General features: G+C 40.2%; 1 protein-coding gene across 4 annotated transcripts in view; it reads left to right on the top strand.

Annotated features, from left to right (window-relative positions):
- LOC147011659 (cholesterol side-chain cleavage enzyme, mitochondrial-like) overlaps nt 1–25,222 on the top strand; it is a 93,516-nt gene that overhangs the window by 59,083 nt on the left and 9,211 nt on the right. For all 4 annotated transcript variants that reach the window (XM_085858583.1, XM_085858581.1, XM_085858582.1 and 1 more), the window contains 3 exons: nt 13,891–14,048; nt 14,254–14,444; nt 22,939–23,017. In XM_085858583.1, the coding sequence (XP_085714709.1) occupies nt 13,891–14,048; nt 14,254–14,444; nt 22,939–23,017 (428 nt within the window). The remainder of the gene's footprint in view (nt 1–13,890; nt 14,049–14,253; nt 14,445–22,938; nt 23,018–25,222) is intronic.

The following is a 25,222-nucleotide window of genomic DNA, read 5'->3' as shown; positions in this document are numbered from 1 at the left end:
CGGTAGGCTGGCGTCGCACGCGTCCCTAGGGGGATCCGGGGGCATGCCCCCCCCGTAAATTTTTCAAAAAAAATGAAGCAAAATGGTGCAATCTCATGCATTTTGAGACCACAGTTAGCTGAAATATATCAACATATTTTTTAGAGTGAAAAAGAGAAAACTTGACACGGTTGATCTACTCACCAATCTTTATTTTTCCAAGACATCATGATCATCAGTCACGTTTCCATAAATTACTGACTGTCCAAGCTCCACATGTATGTGCCCATGCGTGTACACAAGAGTTTACATAAACTCACCGATACATCTTTATGAATGAAATGACTGGCCACTCTGATTTCATAACATATTTACAGTTTACCTTACGCGAAGCCTTGATACACTTGAACTATGTTGTCCAACTTGGCTTAAACTTGTTGATCCAGCGTGGGGGTGCTTTTTTCTTTTCTGCTGTTTGCATTGTTGTCGTGCACTGAAGCGATGAGTCCTCTCTGTTCACTGCAGTCTTTGATCAGGAATGGAAAATGGCGCATTATCTGGAAATGAATGCCCGCTGTTTCCCGTCGTCCCATTTGATTGGTCATGCTTAGTTTGGAAGCAATAACCAATCGCTGACGAGATAAGAAATCAAGGTCAGGCACGAGTTTTGTAGAATGTAGAAGCAGCCGCATGTGATACGATCTTGATCTTGGCAGTGAGAAACGAATGCAAAACTGAAAAAACACAAATAATTTTTTTTCCCAATAATAATTTCCAAATGCGGTATGTCTGACTAATAAAATCGGTAGGCGTTGGGAGCTATAGAAAATCGGTAGGCTACCGCGCAAATCGGTAGGGTTGGCAGGTATGTCATTCCCAATGAGGAGTACTTACTTTGTGCCAAGGTTCAATTTTTTCTTTGGTATGGTTTCAGAGGTAGAGGTCCAATTTTTTTCCCGTTTTTCCAACATGGCTGCCACACCACGTGATCCACGACGTCATAATTATCATTAAAACATTCCACATGAGTAGTCACACCGATGGTGAAAATTTCGGCTCAATCCGACAAGCAGTTGTGGAGAAAACCACGAAGGTTCACTGCGGACAAGCAAACAAAGACAAACAAACAGACAAACAAACGGACCCAAATGCAATCCCCTCCTCCTTCAGGGAGGGTCACAAAATGGTGAACTCGGATGTAGCTGAAGATAATGACGTCATCAAATAAATACATTTCCAGTAGATGGGGGGGGGGGTGATCAAAATAACACAGGTTTTTTATTTATTTCTGCTTTCCAACTTAAAAGCTGTACATAACAATATCAACATGAAAAATCACTCATGGAGTGAAACTTGGCAAAACGGAACGGCACTCGGTAGAGCACACACCTCTGTCGGGCTGAATAGTTTACATTTTCTATCCCACTGATAGGTCTGACCTGAATCCAGACCAACTGTAAACCAAAATCGAATCGGCTTGTTCTTGTGACCAAACCAACTCATTCACCTAGTTTTGTCATAACTCGTCGACAACTTTTTGAGATATCGTAACCTACATATCGCTTTGAGCCCGAAATCTCAATGGTGAAGAATCAGTTAGTAATTAAATAATTAACGTATTCAGATTCAGATCTTCACCGGAATTGAATCAATCATTCCTTTTCACACACCCAACCTGTCCACCGAGTTTCATCCGAATCCGTCCACAACTTTCTCAGATATCATGCAATATCGTTTTTCGTCCCATCTCTCAATGGTGAAGAATCACTTTTTTAAAAAAAATCTCAGATCCGGATCCGGATTGGGATCTTCACCAAAAGTAAAGTTTGTTGGAGGAGGAATAATGGTCTGGGGCTGTTTATCATGGTTCGAACGAGGCCCCTTAGTTCCAGTAAAGGGAAATCTTAACGCTACAGCATACAATGACATTCTAGACGATTCTGTGCTTCCAACTTTGTGACAACAGTTTGGGGAAGACCCTTTCCTGTTTCAGCATGACAATACCCCCCATACACAAAGCGAGGTCCATACAGAAATGGTTTTTTGAGATCGGTGTGGAAGAACTTGACCGACCTGCACAGAGCCCTGACCTCAACCCCATCTAACACCTTTGGGACGAATTGTAACGCCGACTGCGAGCCAGACCTAATCGCCCAACATCAGTGCCCGACCTCACTAATGCTCTTGTGGCTAAATGGAAGCAAATCCCCGCAGCAATGTTCCAACATCTTGTGGAAAGCCTTCTCAGAAAGAGTGGAGGCTGTAATAGCAGCAAAGGGAGGACCAACTCCATATTAATGCCCATGATTTTGGAATGCGATGTTGGACAAGCACATGTCCACATACTTTTGGCAATGTAGTGTACCTCACTTTGGGGCTGTACGTATACCCTGCTCATACCAGGGAAGAACAGCCGATGCTGAGTTCTACGTCACAGAGTCTGATGGCTCAGCCATATTAGGCCGACCAACATCGTCCGTGCTCAGGCTAGCAGTGTTCAACTGCACTGTGAAGGACGATGAGAAATCCCAGCAACCTGAGCCACTGTTACAGCCCGAGATACCAAGCAGACCATGGCAAACTGTCACAGCTGATCTATTCCTCTTCAACCATGCAGAACACCTGCTCATCTGTGACTACTACTCAAAATTCCCAACCGTCAAGAGGATCAGCACTAGTCCGAGTAGCCATGCAGTCTGCCAGATGCTTAGGTCCGTCTTCTCTGAGCACGTGATACCTGACCGTCTTGTTGTAACTGACAATGGGCCGCAGTTTGCATCCAAAACGTTTGTAGACATCAGTTTATTGTACTCATGACTTATGGTACTTCCTCTTCCGGTGCACAGTTCAACGCACCTCCTCTGGCAGCCAACTGTGTCTGGATTGTGGTCATTTAGCATGCGTGCTCTACTCATGGTTATTACCTCACCTCGCTCGGCCTTGATATATCACATCCTCAAACTTGCCTCGTCACCTCTGTAACCTTACCGCGTGTTGTGTCAATCTGCCCTCTGATGGACGAATTCATCCAAATGGCCAAAACAAGTCATGGTACAGATGTTTATCCTCGTCGCCATGTAATTAATCTGGGGTGTGCTCAGTCACCAAGTTTCTTGTAGAGTTCTCGCCAAGTGGCTTCAGCACTCAAGCAAGCACTCCAACAAATCCGTTGCTTAGGAACGGCTGCCTTGGCAAGCTGCTAGCTAGCTACTTGGTAACTGTACACCCCTGGACATTTTGACAGCATACAGGACATGGAACAGATTATACTAATCCGGTGACATGAGCATGTAGCCAAACACGAACTGTCTTCCACTTTTCAAATCGACCCTGGCCCACACAGCCCCCCGGTTAATACGGCCTACCTGCTCGTGGCTTTATGGCCTAATGTCGGTTTCATTATGGCCTACCTCTTCATCCACACAGCCCCCCCGGTTAATACGGCCTACCTGCTCGTGGCTTTATGGCCTAATGTCGGTTTCATAATGGCCTACCTCTTCATCCACACAGCCCCCCGGTTAATATGGCCTAATGTCGGTTTCATTATGGCCTACCTCTTCATCCACACAGCCCCCCGGTTAATACGGCCTACCTGCTCGTGGCTTTATGGTCTAATGTCGGTTTCATTATGGCCTACCTCTTCATCCACACAGCTCCCCGGTTAATACGGCCTACCTGCTCGTGACTTTATGGTCTAATGTCGGTTTCATTATGGCCTACCTCTTCATCCACTCAGCTCCCCGGTTAATACGGCCTACCTGCTCGTGACTTTATGGTCTAATGTCGGTTTCATTATGGCCTACCTCTTCATCCACACAGCTCCCCGGTTAATACAGCCTACCTGCTCGTGACTTTATGGCCTAATGTCGGTTTCATTATGGCCTACCTCTTCATCCACACAGCTCCCCGGTTAATACAGCCTACCTGCTCGTGACTTTATGGCCTAATGTCGGTTTCATTATGGCCTACCTCTTCATCCACTCAGCTCCCCGGTTATTACGGCCTACCTGCTCGTGGCTTTATGGCCTACCTCTTCATCCACTCAGCTCCCCGGTTAATACGGCCTACCTGCTCGTGGCTTTATGGCCTACCTCTTCATCCACTCAGCTCCCCGGTTAATACAGCCTACCTGCTCGTGGCTTTATGGCCTAATGTCGGTTTCATTATGGCCTACCTCTTCATCCACACAGCTCCCCGGTTAATATGGCCTACCTGCTCGTGGCTTTATGGCCTACCTCTTCATCCACTCAGCTCCCCGGTTAATACAGCCTACCTGCTCATGGCTTTATGGTCTAATGTCGGTTTCATTATGGCCTACCTCTTCATCCACACAGCTCCCCGGTTAATACGGCCTACCTGCTCGTGACTTTATGGCCTAATGTCGGTTTCATTATGGCCTACCTCTTCATCCACTCAGCTCCCCGGTTAATACAGCCTACCTGCTCGTGGCTTTATGGTCTAATGTCAGTTTCATTATGGCCTACCTCTTCATCCACACAGCTCCCCGGTTAATACGGCCTACCTGCTCGTGACTTTATGGCCTAATGTCGGTTTCATTATGGCCTACCTCTTCATCCACTCAGCTCCCCGGTTAATACAGCCTACCTGCTCGTGACTTTATGGCCTAATGTCGGTTTCATTATGGCCTACCTCTTCATCCACGCTTCTGGTGCTTCTCCATGACGTGATTTTTTTTTTCCCCCTCTCTCTCAGCGAGTAACTCGTCAGGTGAATCTTCAAGTTCGTTCTTCTCTGGTTGTTTGAAAAAGAAGTTGTAATTGATGTTTGCTGTCTCTTTATTGTTTTGTTTTTTCTTGCATGCAACATGCATACAGAGCATGGTATTTTTTTTTAATGTGGGATCGAAATATAGCAACGCAATGACGAAGATGCAGTGGAATTCCATTGGTTAATTTGCTGTACTTCGTCACGTGCAGTTTTGTCAGGTGATAATAATGGATAAGTGGACTCCCATCCGATCCATTTTATACAGTCTAACGTTATGATCCAGATGCAATAAAACCAATTGGTTCGTGGGTGCCAGCGGTGACCACTATTTTTGTTGTGTCTGTCTGTCTGTTTGTGACTCTCTCCAAAGCATAGCTCCGTGACATTTGATACGATCTTGATGAAACTTGGACACAAGCTAGATATCATGGTCTAGTTGTGTATTTTGTATGAGGGGCGGCCCACGCCCCTTGTGGGTGGAGCCACGCCCACTTGAACTTTTTATTTATTTATTTTTTTCTCGATTTTTTTTTTCTCGCAATTTCATTTCCTAGAAGCTGTGCGTAATGTCCATACGTACAACATATAAAAAAATCCGACTTGATTTGGTCAATTTTCACGGAAGAGATAGGTTTTTACGGTAGGGCTTCCTTAAAAGCTTCCACTAACTCAATTTTGCACACAGACAATCATCAGTCCCATAGTTCAGTTATCTCGTTAAGTATATGTGGATAGTTAGAATCCCTCCCCTATGTCGAATGGGATAATTTCATGTGTGCGCTGCAGGTTTCTTTTATAGTCAGGTTTTTTTACATCTTTAAATGTACCAATGCCAACAAAACCCTCACGTCACTCCTCCTCCCACTCTGCGGGCGAACAAGCGCTTCACCCACCCAACTTTCACTTTACACCACGGCGCCATAACGCACGTGTTTCTGACTACTGACGTGCGCGGAGCCCCCTCGCCTCGGAGCCCTGACTCTGCCCCATCAAAGAAGAATATCTCCCCTGTCAACACTGGAGAAGACAGCAGGGCCTCTCGGGGAGGAGCACTGAGACGCGGCTGGCCACCACGACACCCGAAAACATCCCGTCCAATCCGGAGGCGAGTTACCTGAGAGCGGATCCCTCCCCCCCCCGCACGGGGGAGGGATAAGAAGGATTGCGAGCTGTATCCGGGGGGGGTTCCTTGGTTCCTTGGAGGTCGTTCCTTGTTTCTGGTCTGCTGGGCTCTCCTGGTCGTCGGTCATCGTTCGTGGCTGGCCGGATTGTTCGTAGGATCCTGGCCGTGCTCGTTGGATTCTGGTTCGTGGATTCAAGTCCCACCGTGGTGGGTTGTGTTGGAGTGTTCGAGCTGGGGATCCCTGTTCCCTTCCATGGACTCCAAGCTCCACAACTGCGGGTCATTAAAACCGCATCAGGCGACCAGGTACCCGACCAAACTCTAACCCCCAGCTTATCTATCCTCCGTGGCTGGAGGGTCCGAATAAAGGCCAATTGGTGCCATTTCGTTTTGGGTGTGTGTGTGTGTGTCTGTGGCCAGTCTTATAAATAGAACTGCATAAGTGCCTTGCTTATTGTACATTGCATTTTAATCGGTTTAACTCTGCTCTGTGTCTCCCTCCCTGATTATTATGTGTAAAATAAACCCTCTTGTTAAATGTACTAGCTCGTTTTCTGTGCTTTCTCTCATTGGCCTCCCATGGTTCGGGTTTGAGTTATAGGGAGGCCTATTGTGCCGTAAATTGTTATTTGGGCCAGCGCGGCTTTGGTAATTCCCGCCCGGTTATGCCGGATCCGAGTCGGTAACAGCGACTCGGTCCAGACAAAGCCGGCCGAGGGTGTGGCTTCCCCGGTAGTTTAAATCGCGTAGTGACTTAGGTATTTTGGCTAAAGACTAATAACCCTCCGCTACATGGTTGAAATATTGGCATCCACGGTCCATGAAGCGACCCGTCAACTTTGGAGTTATCCGGGGTGACGACCTTCAATTCTGGGTGTTCGGGGGGGGGGGGAGACGGCCCAACTGCTCCATCTTGCGGTCATTCCTCGCCCCCAAACCCAGCAACTACAACAATATTACATCATTATCCATACTTGTACCAAGTTTGATTTATATCCCTGAACTTAGATTTAAAATATTAAGTAATTATGGCTGCCAGACCATGCATCCGATCAGGTTGAAATTTAAAACATATATTCCACATGTCCACTCGATCATAACTGTGAAGTTTTACATTGGTTGATAAAGCAGTTCAAGAGAAATTTTAAAAAGAATTTCATTGAACCCAAAATATGCCTGGTGTCAGCTTAATGGTTAGGGTGATGGGCTTGGGATCCTCGGATACTGATTTCAAACAATGGTGAGGGTGGTGGGCTTGGGATCCTCGGATCCTGATTTCAAATAATAGCGAGGGTGGTGGGCTTGGGATCCTCGAATCCTGATTTCAAATAATGGTTAGGGTGGGAGGCTTGCGATCCTCGGATCCTGATTTCAAATAATAGCGAGGGTGGTGGGCTTGGGATCCTCGGATCCTGATTTAAAATAATGGTTAGGGTGGTAAGCTTGGGATCCTCGGTTCCTAATTTCAAATAATGGTTAAGGTGGTGGGTTTGGGATCCTCAGATCCTGAGTTCAAATAATAGCAAGGGTGGTGGGCTTGGAATCCTCGGATCCTGATTTCAAATAATGGTTAGGGTGGGAGGCTTGGATCCTCGGATCCTGATTTCAAATAATGGCGAGGGTGGTGGGCTTGGGATCCTCGGATCCTGAGTTCAAATAATGGTTAGGGTGGTGGGCTTGGGATCCTAGGATCCTGATTTCAAATAATGGTTAGGGTGGTAAGCTTGGGATCCTCGGTTCCTAATTTCAAATAATGGTTAAGGTGGTGGGTTTGGGATCCTCAGATCCTGAGTTCAAATAATAGCAAGGGTGGTGGGCTTGGGATCCTAGGATCCTGATTTCAAATAATGGTTAGGGTTGTGGGCTTGGGATCCTCGGATCCTGATTTCAAATAATGGTTAGGGTGGTGGGCTTGGGATCCTCGGATCCTGAGTTCAAATAATAGCGAGGGTGGTGGGCTTGGGATCCTCGGATCCTGATTTCAAATAATAGCGAGGGTGGTGGGCTTGGGATCCTCGGATCCTGAGTTCAAATAATAGCGAGGGTGGTGGGCTTGGGATCCTCGGATCCTGATTTCAAATAATGGTTCGGGTGGTGGGCTTGGGATTCTCAGATCCTGAGTTCAAATAATAGCGAGGGTGGTGGGCTTGGGATCCTAGGATCCTGATTTCAAATCCCAATTGGCTGTTGAATAAATACCAGGTGAGGTTGATTCTGCCTGTCATCCTTCTGAAGTTGGCAAAATGAGTGCCAGCTTACTGGTATACTGTCAAAATGGTGACTTGTCCAGGATTGTGCCCAATAGCCAAGGAGACTGCTTAAGCAGCACCAATGCTCTCCACAGAGTATGGTCCCAATGGATTGATGGATTCAAATCAAAATGGCTGCCAGTCAATGTGACCTATTAATTATTTGTGAACACCCTGGTATCCCCAAGGCTTGGGGAACATATAAGTGAAGTTCCCCTTGATCTGTGAAGCTGTTCTGGAGAAGAAGACTTTAAAATGTTTATTTCTCAAAAAAAATCATAGCTGTCAAACCATGTGACCGATGACATGATAGGTACAGAACTTTTTATTCCTCATGGATAGGCGATCATAACTGTAATGTTTTGCCTCGATCGATCTGTTCAGCCGTTGCAGAAAAGAAGATTTTTGAAGGTTTCATGTTAAAAACAATATGGCTGCCAAACCACGTGACTGATGACATCATCAATTTATTTTGTCAATTACAATTTAGTCCAAGATGACCCTCAAAAATGTTCATACTAAGCGGATAAAGTTTTTGACAAATGCAATTATGACGTCACAACGAAGCCACATATGACATCATCAAAAATCGCACTTCTCTCCCATGGGGAGTACTTCACATGTGTGAAGTTTCAATTTTTTCCATAAAGCAGTGTCGGAGATACAGAGAGGTCCAAAGTTTTTCCTTTTTTCCAACATGTTTTCCACGCAACGTGACCTATGACGTCATAGTTATCACAAAAACCTTCGACATGAGTAGTTACGTCAATGGTGAAAATTTCGTGAAATTTCTATGTTGAAAAAAAAACCATGCCACCCACTTCGATACAACTCCGTTTCAATGAGACACCTAACCCACGACGTCCTCTTTATCAAATCAAATTCAGAATAGGTGGCTGATCACATCTTTGGAGTTTCGCGTTGATCAGATAAGTTCTTTTTTTTTTGTCCAACATGTCTGCGAGACCATGTGACCGCTGTTGTTGAAATTTTCAACACGTATTCCCCATGCCGAGTTGATCATATTTAAAACCAGAGTTGGTGTCAAAGCCACCCAATGCTCGCCTGTTTACACATTTATCGTTTTTAAAAGACGAGTCTAATAATATTTTTTATAATTCTCTAACAATTTTTTTCTGGGGGGGGGGGGGTTGGAAACCACTTAAAGTATGTAGAAATGCAAAAAAAAATTTTTCTCTAACAATTTTTTTTTGGGGGGGACGAAGTCCAAAATCTAAAGGCATGATCCTTGGACCATACCTAACCCCACCACCAAGTTTCGTCAAAATCCGTCGGAGTTTTTCCGTAATACAAAAATTTTCACGCTCACGCCGGGGGTATCACTATAGCTCTCTGTTCTTCGAACAGGCGAGCTAAAAATATTTCTCTGAAACCACTTAACCTTTCAATGGGAGGCTTTGCAGGGATGATGCACAACTGTTGCAGCAAATATTTTAGTTAACAATGACGTCATCAGTCACATGATGTGGCAGCCACGTTGGTTTTAAAATGACAATTAAACAATTATTTTTCTGAAACCGTTTAACCTATCAATACTGTACTTTGCAGTTATGATCCACTGTGCTTGCTGCATACATTTGATTTAAAATATTGTCAGTCACGTGGTTTCGTAGCCGCATTAATTTCAAGGAAAACATGAAAAAAAATGAAATTTCGGAAACCGCTAAAGCGATCAATGCGAACCTTTGCAGTTGTGATCCGCTGCCCTTGCTCCATGTAACGCAATATGTTTCACATCAATCTATTAAGCGGTTTTGGAGAAAAAGGTTTTTTTAATTTTAATTTTTCAAACTAACATGACTTCCAAACCATGCAACCGATGGCATTGAAAATTTGGACTCTGCCCATGATTTGGTAGTGAATCATGTGTGAAGTTTCATTTTGATCGGATCAGGTTCGTTTTTCTATCCATTATGTCTGCCACACCACGTGACCTGTGATGTCAGCATTTTCACACTGTATTCAGGTATATTGTTGGATGATACTTGGTAAATTTTGCATTGATTGGATAAGCGGTTCCAGAGAAAACATTATTTAATATTTTCTTCAATCCAACATGGCCGTCAAACCATGTGACATCAATTTATTCTTCGTCACCTTGGTATCCCAAAGTTGTGGAGAATAAGTGTTAAGTTTGCCCTCAATCTGTCCAGCCATTCTGGAAAGAAGACTTTTGAAGTTTTGAGAGTAAATCCAAGATGGCTTCCAGACCATGTGACCTTTGATATCATTGTTATCAAATGTTATTCAACATGGCTAGTTGATCATTTATGTGCAGTTTCACTTCAATCTTTAAAGCGATTCTGGAGAAGAGGATTTTTTTTACTTAAAAAAAAAAACCCAATATGACTGCCAAACCACATGACCGATGACATCATAAATTTTTTTTTTCTGTCAACCAATCTATCTCGAGATTAATCTCACAAACTTTCATACTGATCGAATGCAGTATTCTACACATCGAATTTTGACTGGGATACCGCTTCACTGATGATGTCATTGTCAAATCACTTATTTCCGATGCAGAGTACTTGCCAGATTCCAAGACTCAATTTTTTCCCATGGTGCGATTTAGGAGATACAGAGGTCCAAAGTTTTTTTTCCGTTTTTCCAACATGGTAGCCACGCCACATGACCTATGTCGTCATAATTATCATTAAAAAAAAAACAACTTCTGTATGATTTGTTGCATCCATGGTGAAAATTTCGTGTCATTTGGATAAGCAGTTGTAGAGAAAACAGAAAATTCGCATGGATGTACGGACAGATGGACAACCCGAAAACGTGACTTCGTTACCGGAGGAATCAATACAGAGCCAGGGAAATCCCTCCCATCCCCCTCCCGTCAAATCGCACCCTGGGTGTGTGACGAGGATGAATTGATTCGATTTTGGTGAAGATCCAGATCCGGAAATGAGAATTTTTCAAAAAAGTGATTCTTCACCATTAACAAGAGATAGGGCCAAAATCGATACTGCATAATAACACGATATCTCCAAACGTTTTGGATGGATTCAGACATAACATGATGGATATATTGGGTGTGAGACAAGGAAGAGTTGATTTGATTTTGGTGAAGATCCGAATCCGGATCCTGATACTAGAATTTTAAAAGTGATTCTTCACCATTGAGAGATGGGACCAAAAACGATGTATGGCATGATATTTCAAAAAGTGATGTTATGTTATGACAAAACCTGGTGGATAAGTTGGTTAGGTGACAAGAACAAGCCGATTAGATTTTGGTTCAGGTCCGAATCCAGATCCAGTCTATCGGTGGGATACAAAACGTAAACTGTTCAGCCTGGCGGAGGAATGCGCTCTACCACTCCATTTTAGTTGCCACCACTCTTTTGTTCTCTTTCTCTCTCCCCCTATCTCTCTCTCCCTCTCACTCTTCCATGAACCTCGATTTTGCATACAAAAAAAAATCCATTGTCAGACGGTATTATATAGCAGCAATGAAACAAGTTTGCAAATGCTTACAAAACGACTGTAATAATAAATAGCAATGTTTTACTTTGATGTTAAAATATGAAATCATAGCATCCGTGACATTAACAACTGGGGTAAAGCTAAATGTCTATCAACATGATTTGTTTCTGTATCGTGATGAACATTCACACGACAAAGAACATTGGACAGAGTGATAAAGCATTCACCGGAGGAAGTGAAATGTACATTACACTCTGTCAATAAGGAGCACACTGGTTCTGACGAGGAAAGTCCATCTTCCCGTAGGTTTTCAAAAATGAAATGTAAATAAATTATTAGATTTCTCTTAAACAACGGCTCCTTTACATTTGACAACAGGCTGACTCACTCCAGCGAAGAATAAGGATACCCGTGGGTTTAGATCTGACCCCTTTCTTTGTAAGTTTGTCCCTGCACATGTACAAATCTGATTGCATCCAGAACATGTGCAGAAACAAACTAACATCTGTACAGAAGGTGTGGAAATATCTGGCAATCAATTGATGATTTACTGGATGTAAATGATGTGTTTGTATTTGATCATCTTCATGATGATATCTATCCAAAATAACTCGAAATAAAAAAGGAAAAGCAAACTCACACTTCAGTCTCTTTGTTTTTTTTTGGAATTACGAATTGATATCGATAATAATAAATTTCACATAAAATTATTTGGTAAACAAGATGCTTTTCCATTCCACATTGCATGAATGCCTTTCTTCGACAGCAACATTCCTAAAAAGATATTCTATCGTACGGTTGCAGATGAAACTAGAAGGGCACTCGGTGGAGCGCATACCTCTGCCACGTAATGCCTGATCCACAAGAACATATCGGGCCCAATACATTTTTGAAATTTCATGCTATACAGTACTATATCGTTTTTGGCCCAATCTCTCAATGGTGAAGAATCACTTTAACTAACACTAACAATCAAATAATTCTCGTATCCAGATCCGTATTCGGATCTTCATCAAAATTGAATCAATTCTTCCTTCTGACACACCCAACCTGTCCACCAAGTTTCATCCAAATCCGTCCACAACTTTTTGAGATATCGTGCTATATATTAGTTTACCCTATCTCTCAACTGGTAAAGAATCTCTTAAAAAATTCTATTAGTCGGATCTGGATCCGGATCTTCACTATGGATCCGTCCACAACTTTTGGAGATATTGTGCTATATATCGTTTTTGGCCCGATCTCTCGATGGTAAAGAATCACATTTAAAAATTCTAGCAGTCGGATATTGATCCAGATCTTCACCAATATCAAACATTTCGTCCTTATCATACACCGAACCTGTCCACCAAATTTCATCCAGATCCGTCCACAACTTTTTGAGATATCCTGTGCACAAGCAGACAGACAAACAGACAGAAAGGGGTGAAAACATAACCTCCTTCACCTTCGGTGGTGGAGGTAACTCGAATGGAACTCGGTGGAGCGCACACCTCCGCCAGACTAGACAGTTTCTGTTTTCTATCCCACTGATGGGCCGGATTTGGATTCCTACCTGAATCAAAATCTAATCAGCTTGTTCTCGTCACCTAACCAACTCGTCAACCAAATTTTGTCATAACTCGTCCACAACTTTTTGAAATATCACGCGATATCTCGTTTTTTGGCCCAATCTCTCAATGGTGAAGAATCACTTAATAATTATAAAATTCTCGTATCTCGATCCGGATTCGGATGTTCATCAAAATGTAATCAATTCCTCCTTGTCACACACATAACCCGTCCACCAAATTTCGTCAGAATCCGTCCACAACTTTTTGAGATAACCTTCTCAAAGACAAACCAACAGGAGTAAAACCATAACCATTAAAATTACACTTTCTGTGTTTCAACAACAACCCGACTACTGATCTGGACCCACAGCTGAGGTTGTGGACTCAATGTTTGGAGGGTTTCTGGGTAGAAAGGGTTGAAACCTCGATGAAGAATGGAGCCCAACTGATAATCCAGATGGTGGGAAATAGAAAATCAGTTGATCAGTTGGAAATGACTGAGCTTGTTACTTTCGGCAGACAGCTATTTTAGGGTTTGGTATGGGAAGTTGTCGGATTAGTTTCATTTATAACATCATTTAAATGTTAATTTTAATGGATTAAGAATAGCCATTCCTATTCGATTAAAAAAATATTATAATTGTGTGTGTCTGTGTCGGTAGCGAATTCATATTCACAAGTTTTCTTGAGTGCTTGAAAAACGTAATCGTGATACACCTTTAAATCTTACCTGATGAGGTGTACTGAATGATGATGTCCACATAACTGGCCTTATTCCTCTTGCATTCTGTCATTGTCTCAGCGGAAAAGCACATAAAGAAGGTGTTATCTGCTCGTAACGCAAAGGATTGTGAAGCAAAGTCACCCCACCTGTTGGAGAACATCGTGACGAGGGGTCGGCTTAACTTAGAAGATATCACAGCAAGTGCCACAGAACTTATGGCTGGAGGAGTAGACACGGTGAGGATATTTTTTTTAATAACTTTTGCTTAAAACAACGGGGAGTCGTGCAAAATCATGTCGTGAGCATAACAAATTGGTTCACATGGCAAACACAAATGGTGATTGACCAAGGGCCTTCCATCGGGCTGCAAAGATCATCGACATATCACACTGATCGACTCAAGTGTTCTCTTAACTCACCACCATGTCCCACATTCCTCAGACTTCGATAACCATTCAGTGGGCACTTTGGGAGCTTGCTGGGAAACCAGAACTCCAAGAGCTTCTGCGGCAAGAAGTCCAGAAAGCGTGGGAAACCTTGCACGTCGGTGATGCCCAGGGTTCTCCTGAAACCCTCTCCAAGCTGCTCAAAGATTCTCCTCTTGTGCGCATGACCATCAAGGAGACCCTGCGGTCAGACGACCTCTCCTTTTTTATTCCGTTTATACATTTGACTCTTCCCTTTTGTAAAAAAAAAAAAAATGTTGGTTGTAAATTATATTTTATATAATTGTCTTTCTGTTGTGAAGAATAAAATCTAATTTCATTGAATGCAAAACTATTTCATCCTCAGCCTTGCGTTCCCATGAAGGATTTGAGCACTATCATCATGAAATGGCTCGAGTATTCTTCCTTCAAATGCTCCATTCTCATGTGTTCCTCATTCATTCTATTCTTCATTCTAATACCAGATTTGGTGGTGTAATGTTAAGCACGTCTGCTCTGAGTTTGGGAGCTCAGTGGTTGAAACCCTGGCCGAGTAATACCAAAGGCTTTTTAAATGGTCTGTGCTGCTTCCTTGTTTGACGGCCAGCATTTGAAAGGATAGAACAAGTGCAAACAGCCACAGGTTAGCATCCAGGGGAGGAGGAAATTCCTTGCTGAGTGTGGTGAGAAAGGCTGTTGTGATGTTGCTGGCACTCAGAGTGCCCTGGGAAGTGATGACACTTCTGCCAAGCGCTTTGGCTGTGTTTGGCTCATGTATTTGTCTATGTCCATGTGTGTAATGTATGTGTGGTAGCTCCACTAAGAGTCTTAGATCTTGTAACAAAAGAAAATAGAAAGTTAACAAAAACAGAGAGAGGATAATTTCTTATTTTTTTAATGTCAGATTGAAAATAATTAATAAACATACTATATACATTTTATTTATTAATCAAGCCACTTCTAAATGGCAGCTGCCTGCGGAATAGCAAATGTTCCCTTTCCATTTAGAATTCCAGAGCCTGAGGAGATCAGGCCCTGGTGACAACGCCCTTGGTTGGGGTTGGGGTCAGGCTGGTTGGATTTGGTGCAATCTTGAACCATTCCTGCCAGAGTCCTGCTTATTGTTTTACATTAGAAGTGGAGGAAGGGGGGGGGAGACAATACACCGAATCTGTTTGACTTTGAAAGATAAATATTTCGAAAGAAGGTGACAGCAAAAGATTCTCCAGGCCGAGCCTTGTCAGATGGAGATTTCTCTGCGGTGGAAATTTGGCAAAACACATTTTCAATTCTTGACTTGATAATGTAAAAGCCTTATTAATGGTGTGGTTTTGCAAAGCCAATGGGCATGGTAACTAAAACTTTCAAATGAAGAATGATAACTTGATATCGTGAGTTTTTGAATGCCCAAACTCGCCAGTTAGACTCGATTGTTTGTTGTTATTCGACTGAACTTTGAGGAATAATCTTAATTTATTGTGGAAATGAAACAGATTCGGAATGTTTTTTTTTTATCCCTTCAAATGTAAAATGATAATAAAAACAGTTTTGAGGGTACAGTGGTGGGTTTGTTGGTGAGAACATACTAGAGGTTGTGCATTCAAATCCAGTTGAAGGGAGCAGCATCAAGGACTTGGAATCCAATCTTCAGGAAGCCAAGTTAGTTTCAGGTTAACGGCCTTGTCACTTTTCGATTGTCGTTGAAAACCCAACTGGCTCATTAACGACCCTCAGGCTGGGATAATCTTCCTGCCATGCCTGATGTGGTCTGGTGTACATGTGACGCTACTCCACTCACTGTAATTGACTAGCATGACCTTGCCTTGTTGCAAGAGGTCATTATGAATGACTAAGGGTTTGATCCTTCTCCTGTACTTACAATAGAAAAAAAATTAAAATTTACAAGTCACAAAAGTTTATTCTTTATGTCGCTAGTCACCAAAATATTCGTTGGAGCACTTATCTCCCATTGCCGACATTTGACGCAATACGAGGCCATTTGGCTCATCATCCCTCAAGTCTCCTATAACTGCATTTGTATAACTTTATCGATGTATGAACTTGACAACTGCCTCTACATTTCTTCTGAAGAACAGTGTAGTTATAAGAAGCAGTTGCTTTATCCATTTCCTAAAGAAGCTCTTAAGAAATATAATGTAAAATAATGATCAAACAAGAAGAAGACGTCGTGCAGAGCACGATGCATGCAAAATCTATAAAACAAATTTGACCTCAAAAATAGTTGGTGGTTGAATTCTATGACCAAGTATACAAATCCTGTTCAAATTTCTAGTCAATCGGATGAAAATTGAGGATTTTAGAAATGTCACCTAAGTTGTTGACCTTTTGACCTCAAAAATTATAAGCTTCTTGCTTATGATGAACTCTATCATGTGGTGAAATTTCGTGAAGATCAGTTTAAAATTGTGACCTGTAGGCGATTGACAAACAGACAAACAAACAGACAGAATAATGCAGACGACCAACCAATATACGAGAACAATCTTCGATTTTCGCAAGTAACAAGGCCATCTCCACAATCTTGGCACTATGTAAGTATGTCCCCATATTTGATCAGAAAGTAAGTATGTCACCATAATTGATCAGAAAGTAAGTATGTCCCCATATTTGATCAGAAAGTAAGTATGTCACCATAATTGATCAGAAAGTAAGTATGTCACCATATTTGATCAGAAAGTAAGTATGTCACCATATTTGATCAGAAAGTAAGTATGTCACCATATTTGATCAGAACGTAAGTATGTCACCATATTTGATCGGAAAGTAAGTATGTGACCATATTTGATCAGATCGTAAGTATGTCACCATATTTGATCAGAAAGTAAGTATGTCACCATAATTGATCAGAAAGTAAGTATGTCACCATATTTGATCAGAAAGTAAGTATGTCACCATATTTGATCAGAACGTAAGTATGTCACCATATTTGATCGGAAAGTAAGTATGTGACCATATTTGATCAGATCGTAAGTATGTCACCATATTTGATCAGAAAGTAAGTATGTGACCATATTTGATCGGAAAGTAAGTATGTCACCATATTTGATCAGATTGTAGGTATGTCACCATATTTGATCAGAAAGTATGTCACCATATTTGATCAGAAAGTAAGTATGTCACCATATTTGATCAGAAAGTATGTCACCATATTTGATCAGAAAGTAAGTATGTCACCATAATTGATCAGAAAGTAAGTATGTCACCAGATTTGATCAGAAAGTAAGTATGTCACCATATTTGATCAGAAAGTAAGTATGTCACCATATTTGATCAGAACGTAAGTATGTCACCATATTTGATCGGAAAGTAAGTATGTGACCATATTTGATCGGAAAGTAAGTGACCATATTTGATCAGATCGTAAGTATGTCACCATATTTGATCAGATCGTAAGTATGTCACCATATTTGATCAGAAAGTAAGTAAGTCACCATATTTGATCAGATTGTAAGTATGTCACCATATTTGATCAGAAAGTAAGTATGTCACCATATTTGATCAGAAAGTAAGTATGTCACCATATTTGATCAGAAAGTAAGTATGTCACCATATTTGATCGGAAAGTAAGTATGTCACCATATTTGATCAGAAAGTAAGTATGTCACCATATTTGATCAGAAAGTAAGTATGTCACCAGATTTGATCAGAAAGTAAGTATGTCACCATATTTGATCAGATTGTATGTCCCCATATTTGATCAGATAGTAAGTATGTCACCATAATTGATCAGAAAGTAAGTATGTCACCAGATTTGATCAGAAAGTAAGTATGTGACCATATTTGATCGGAAAGTAAGTGACCATATTTGATCAGATCGTAAGTATGTCACCATATTTGATCAGATCGTAAGTATGTCACCATATTTGATCAGAAAGTAAGTAAGTCACCATATTTGATCAGATTGTAAGTATGTCACCATATTTGATCAGAAAGTAAGTATGTCACCATATTTGATCAGAAAGTAAGTATGTCACCATATTTGATCATAAAGTAAGTATGTCACCATATTTGATCGGAAAGTAAGTATGTCACCATATTTGATCAGAAAGTAAGTATGTCACCATATTTGATCAGAAAGTAAGTATGTCACCATATTTGATCAGAAAGTAAGTATGTCACCATATTTGATCAGAAAGTAAGTATGTCACCAGATTTGATCAGAAAGTAAGTATGTCACCATATTTGATCAGATTGTATGTCCCCATATTTGATCAGATAGTAAGTATGTCACCATAATTGATCAGAAAGTAAGTATGTCACCAGATTTGATCAGAAAGTAAGTATGTCACCATATTTGATCAGAAAGTAAGTATGTCACCATATTTGATCAGAACGTAAGTATGTCACCATATTTGATCGGAAAGTAAGTATGTGACCATATTTGATCGGAAAGTAAGTAAGTGACCATATTTGATCAGATCGTAGTATGTCACCATATTTGATCAGATCGTAAGTATGTCACCATATTTGATCAGAAAGTAAGTAAGTCACCATATTTGATCAGATTGTAAGTATGTCACCATATTTGATCAGAAATTAAGTATGTCACCATATTTGATCAGAAAGTAAGTATGTCACCATATTTGATCGGAAAGTAAGTATGTGACCATATTTGATCAGAAAGTAAGTATGTGACCATATTTGATCAGAAAGTAAGTATGTGACCATATTTGATCAGAAAGTAAGTATGTGACCATATTTGATCAGAAAGTAAGTATATCACCATATTTGATCGGAAAGTAAGTATGTCACCATATTTGATCAGAAAGTAAGTATGTGACCATATTTGATCAGAATGTATGTCCCCATATTTGATCAGATAGTAAGTATGTCACCATATTTGATCAGAAAGTATGTCACCATATTTGATCAGAACGTAAGTTTGTCACCATATTTGATCGGAAAGTAAGTATGTGACCATATTTGATCGGAAAGTAAGTAAGTGACCATATTTGATCAGATCGTAGTATGTCACCATATTTGATCAGATCGTAAGTATGTCACCATATTTGACCAGAAATTAAGTAAGTCACCATATTTGATCAGATTGTAAGTATGTCACCATATTTGATCAGAAATTAAGTATGTCACCATATTTGATCAGAACGTAAGTTTGTCACCATATTTGATCGGAAAGTAAGTATGTGACCATATTTGATCGGAAAGTAAGTAAGTGACCATATTTGATCAGATCGTAGTATGTCACCATATTTGATCAGATCGTAAGTATGTCACCATATTTGATCAGATTGTAAGTATGTCACCATATTTGATCAGAAAGTAAGTATGTCACCATATTTGATCAGAAATTAAGTATGTCACCATATTTGATCGGAAAGTAAGTATGTCACCATATTTGATCAGATCGTAAGGTTGTGACAAGATTTGATTAGAAAGTAAGTATTTCACCATATTTGATCAGAACGTAAGTATGTCACCATATTTGATCAGAAAGTAAGTATGTCACCATATTTGATCAGAACGTAAGTATGTCACCATATTTGATCGGAAAGTAAGTATGTGACCATATTTGATCGGAAAGTAAGTAAGTGACCATATTTGATCAGATCGTAAGTATGTCACCATATTTGATCAGATCGTAAGTATGTCACCATATTTGATCAGAAAGTAAGTAAGTCACCATATTTGATCAGATTGTAAGTATGTCACCATATTTGATCAGAAATTAAGTATGTCACCATATTTGATCAGAAAGTAAGTATGTCACCATATTTGATCAGAAAGTAAGTATGTCACCATATTTGATCAGATCGTAGTATGTCACCATATTTGATCAGATCGTAAGTATGTCACCATATTTGATCAGAAAGTAAGTATGTCACCATATTTGATCAGATCGTAGTATGTCACCATATTTGATCAGAAAGTAAGTAAGTCACCATATTTGATCAGATTGTAAGTATGTCACCATATTTGATCAGAAATTAAGTATGTCACCATATTTGATCAGAAAGTAAGTATGTCACCATATTTGATCAGATCGTAAGTAAGTCACCATATTTGATCAGATTGTAAGTAAGTCACCATATTTGATCAGATCGTAAGTAAGTCACCATATTTGATCAGAAAGTAAGTATGTCACCATATTTGATCAGAAATTAAGTATGTCACCATATTTGATCGGAAAGTAAGTATGTCACCATATTTGATCAGATCGTAAGGTTGTGACGAGATTTGATCAGAAAGTAAGTATTTCACCATATTTGATCAGAACGTAAGTATGTCACCATATTTGATCAGAAAGTAAGTATGTCACCATATTTGATCAGAACGTAAGTATGTCACCATATTTGATCAGATCGTAAGTATGTCACCATATTTGATCAGAAAGTAAGTAAGTCACCATATTTGATCAGATTGTAAGTATGTCACCATATTTGATCAGAAATTAAGTATGTCACCATATTTGATCAGAAAGTAAGTATGTCACCATATTTGATCAGAAAGTAAGTATGTCACCATATTTGATCAGAAAGTAAGTATGTCACCATATTTGATCAGAAAGTAAGTATGTCACCAGATTTGATCAGAAAGTAAGTATGTCACCATATTTGATCGGAAAGTAAGTATGTCACCAGATTTGATCAGAAAGTAAGTATGTCACCATATTTGATCGGAAAGTAAGTATGTCACCAGATTTGATCAGAAAGTAAGTATGTCACCATATTTGATCAGAAAGTAAGTATGTGACCATAATTGATCAGAATGTAAGTATGTCCCCATATTTGATCAGAAAGTAAGTATGTCACCATATTTGATCAGAAAGTATGTCGCCATATTTGATCAGAAAGTAAGTATGTCACCATATTTGATCAGAACGTAAGTATGTCACCATATTTGATCGGAAAGTAAGTATGTGACCATATTTGATCGGAAAGTAAGTATGTCCCCATATTTGATCAGAAAGTAAGTATGTCACCATATTTGATCAGAAAGTAAGTATGTGACCATAATTGATCAGAATGTAAGTATGTCACCATATTTGATCGGAAAGTAAGTATGTCACCAGATTTGATCAGAAAGTAAGTATGTCACCATATTTGATCGGAAAGTAAGTATGTCACCAGATTTGATCAGAAAGTAAGTATGTCACCATATTTGATCAGAACGTAAGTATGTCACCATATTTGATCGGAAAGTAAGTATGTGACCATATTTGATCGGAAAGTAAGTATGTCCCCATATTTGATCAGAAAGTAAGTATGTCACCATATTTGATCAGAAAGTAAGTATGTCACCAGATTTGATCAGAAAGTAAGTATGTCACCATATTTGATCGGAAAGTAAGTATGTCACCAGATTTGATCAGAAAGTAAGTATGTCACCATATTTGATCGGAAAGTAAGTATGTCACCAGATTTGATCAGAAAGTAAGTATGTCACCATATTTGATCAGAAAGTAAGTATGTGACCATAATTGATCAGAATGTAAGTATGTCCCCATATTTGATCAGAAAGTAAGTATGTCACCATATTTGATCAGAAAGTATGTCGCCATATTTGATCAGAAAGTAAGTATGTCACCATATTTGATCAGAACGTAAGTATGTCACCATATTTGATCGGAAAGTAAGTATGTGACCATATTTGATCGGAAAGTAAGTATGTCCCCATATTTGATCAGAAAGTAAGTATGTCACCATATTTGATCAGAAAGTATGTCACCATATTTGATCAGAAAGTAAGTATGTCACCATATTTGATCAGAATGTAAGTATGTCACCATATTTGATCGGAAAGTAAGTATGTGACCATATTTGATCGGAAAGTAAGTAAGTGACCATATTTTATCAGATCGTAGTATGTCACCATATTTGATCAGATCGTAAGTATGTCATCATATTTGATCAGAAATTAAGTATGTCACCATATTTGATCAGAAAGTAAGTATGTCACCATATTTGATCAGAAAGTATGTCACCATATTTGATCAGAAAGTAAGTATGTCACCATATTTGATCAGAACGTAAGTATGTCACCATATTTGATCGGAAAGTAAGTATGTGACCATATTTGATCGGAAAGTAAGTAAGTGACCATATTTGATCAGAAAGTAAGTATGTCACCAGATTTGATCAGAAAGTAAGTATGTGACCATGTTTGATCAGAACGTAAGTATGTCACCAGATTTGATCGGAAAGTAAGTATGTCACCATATTTGATCAGCAAGGCCATTTAATCAGTATTGGGCATATTTCATCAGAAAGGTATTGATTCCCACCCCAAGCCCTCCTCCTTCCAAATTTCTCGTTTTCCTTCCTTCGAGTTTCCTTCTGTATCCATCTTATCCACTCGGTGTCTTCCCCTACCCCTCATTCCTCCCCACACTCATTGCTTGTCCAAGTCTGCCTCTATCTTGTCCTGCAATTCCACTGTTGGTGTCCCCGTTCATCTCTACTATTCCTTTTGTCCCATTGCGTCCTGATTCATTCAGTGTACTCACTCTTCCACGAGCCTTAATTCTGTATACAAAAAAGGTTGAAGTCCTAAAATAACAATGTAGAAAATTCATGTGACATTTCTTACAGAAAAAGAAGTTAGAAAAATGTTGCTTTTTGGTGAAATCTGACATCAAGCCTTGGACTTACTGATCATCCCATTTATCACCTTATGCGCTTTATCCTCACTAATGCTGATTTTTTTCCAATCCTCTTGGCAGGCTACATCCTGTGGCAGTCACCCTGCAGCGGTACTTAGCACATGATGTCACCATTCAAGGGTACAACATCCCCAGTGGGGTAAGGAGGCTATGTATCGCTGGCCGAGCAGCTGAAGGTGCTGAAGCATCAAAAATTTGCTCCTTATGGGAAAGATATGGCTGAAATGTAATGAGTTTGGTGAGGACGAGTGTGTTCTACCACCAACCGTCGACACAGCAAAGCGAAACTTGAATGAAGACATGATCCCTTGCCATTCCGTTAAATAACACCAGGTGGGTTGACTCAGCCTGTCATCCTTCCGAGGTTGGCAAAATGAGTCCCGGCTAACTTGTAACTGGGGCACTGCATCAGCGACTATTGAGGGATGATATTAAGCATTGTGCACTATCGCCATGGTGACAAGTCAAATACTGTGATAATTACCCCACACACACGAAGTGCAAAGCGGCGTTAAGCAATTGGTTCATGTCCGTCCGTCTGTCTGTCCACAAACGTCAATTCATGATCGAGGAATTACTTAATTTAAATTGAATGTTGTATTTTCAACACTAATTAGAACATGAATCGGCAAACAAATCTGCAGTTTGGCAGTACGTACTTTGGCTCTGAATTTGTTGTGATGGTAGTGGCGTAAAGAGGAGTGAGAAATTTATTTTACTGTCTGCCTGGTTGGCAGTCAAACAAAATTGAAAATCATTCCAAGCAGGAAACTTACTGTTTTTAAGGATTTCATAAAGGACACAAACAACAGGGACAAAGAACTAATGTGATGAGTTAGATAGGGTGATGTAATAGCCAATGCATCAATGGCGGGAAAACTCCATTTTAATTAATTTGTACGACTTTTACGATCTTTATTTTATTTAAATTGAATTACATACTTGAACGCTGTAGAACACAAATCGTCTTTTTGGTACCCTTCCATTTAGTAGTACCTTGGATACGTTAAATAAAGTGTATAAAGGTGGTGCACAGACTGCTTCAATTGTTCTAAACCTCAGGAATATTTTTTTTACTGTCTTTTAAATCATTATTGTATTTCAGTTGAAGTATATACTTAAACACTGCATGGGGTAACATGTTCTATTACCTCTCTTGTTCTCCATTTAACTGAGGTGGTGATATCAAGGTTGTTTGAGTGTGACCAAAGCCAATAACAAACTGCTTGAGCATTTCTTGTCGCGAAGGGAAATTTTTTGGTGAAGTTCATCAGAACGAATATCATTGATGTGGAAAAGAAACCTGGAAGGCCTTCAAAATTAATAACACTATGACAATGACGTACCATTGTTTACCACTTCCACATATACTGTCAAGACGTTTTTTGCTCATGGCTTTGCCCATGCAACAGAGATGAGCCAAATAATGGTACCATTGACAATCGGGTACCATTACCCTTCAAAATAAGCCTGGTGTTGGCTTATTGGTTAGGGTGACTGGCTTGGGATCTTAGGCTCCTGAGTTTATGCCCCATTGGCCACTGAATCAACACCAGGTGGGGTTGACTCAGCCTGTCATCTTTCCAAGGTCAGCGAAATGAATACCAGTGTACTGGTATGGGGGCACAGTATCAGCAGCATAGTTGCACCCCAACAAAATGACAGTGACCTGGCAGCTAAGCTGCCATATGCAAGAAGAAGTACAGTTCAAATCCAGACCACTTTCCTTGATCTATTTTTCTCGGTTTGATTCCCATGTTCTTTAGCAGGGTAATGAAATGTGCTGTTTAGGAAGATAATACAAAGTACACCTTTCATTTGACCATAGTCTGAAAGAGGAAATGGCATTCAACTTCTTCTTTGGGCTTGCAAGATCTGGCATTCAAATCTCAATCAAAGCAATCACCTGTAAGAAGGAGCAACAGCATCTTCAGCAGAGAATAACCTAAACATGTCCCATCAATGCAATGTAACTGAAGGAAAATCACATGGATGTGGCAAGAGCTACACTCGACGAGACCATGATTCAAAATTTCATTTATTCGATGGCAAACGAGATAGACACTGTTCGTGCCACAAAAGGTGGCTTGACCAAGTCCTGAAATAAAGTTTTGCTCATTTATGCAGTGTGGGCCAAAAGTCACTGAAGGTTTTCATTTTTTTTTTTTTGTAACTTTTTTATTTAAAATAAAAATTAATGAAATAAATTGCAAAAGGTAGTTTAATTTATGGAATTTGTTTTTTTTTTAGATTAATTGTGAAATAATGTCCTGCCCTTTGGCCCCAATTTTGTGGGGCAACTTAGCATAACAATTGTGCATTTTGTGAGGAAAGCACCAAATTT

The sequence above is a fragment of the Eptatretus burgeri genome, chromosome 15 (genome assembly GCF_056783735.1).
Source record: "Eptatretus burgeri isolate ZD-2024b chromosome 15, Ebu_testis_v1, whole genome shotgun sequence".
In the NCBI taxonomy this organism is placed as follows: domain Eukaryota; kingdom Metazoa; phylum Chordata; class Myxini; order Myxiniformes; family Myxinidae; genus Eptatretus; species Eptatretus burgeri.
Note: the sequence above shows the minus strand (reverse complement) of the source record. Positions and strands in the feature narration are given on the sequence as shown.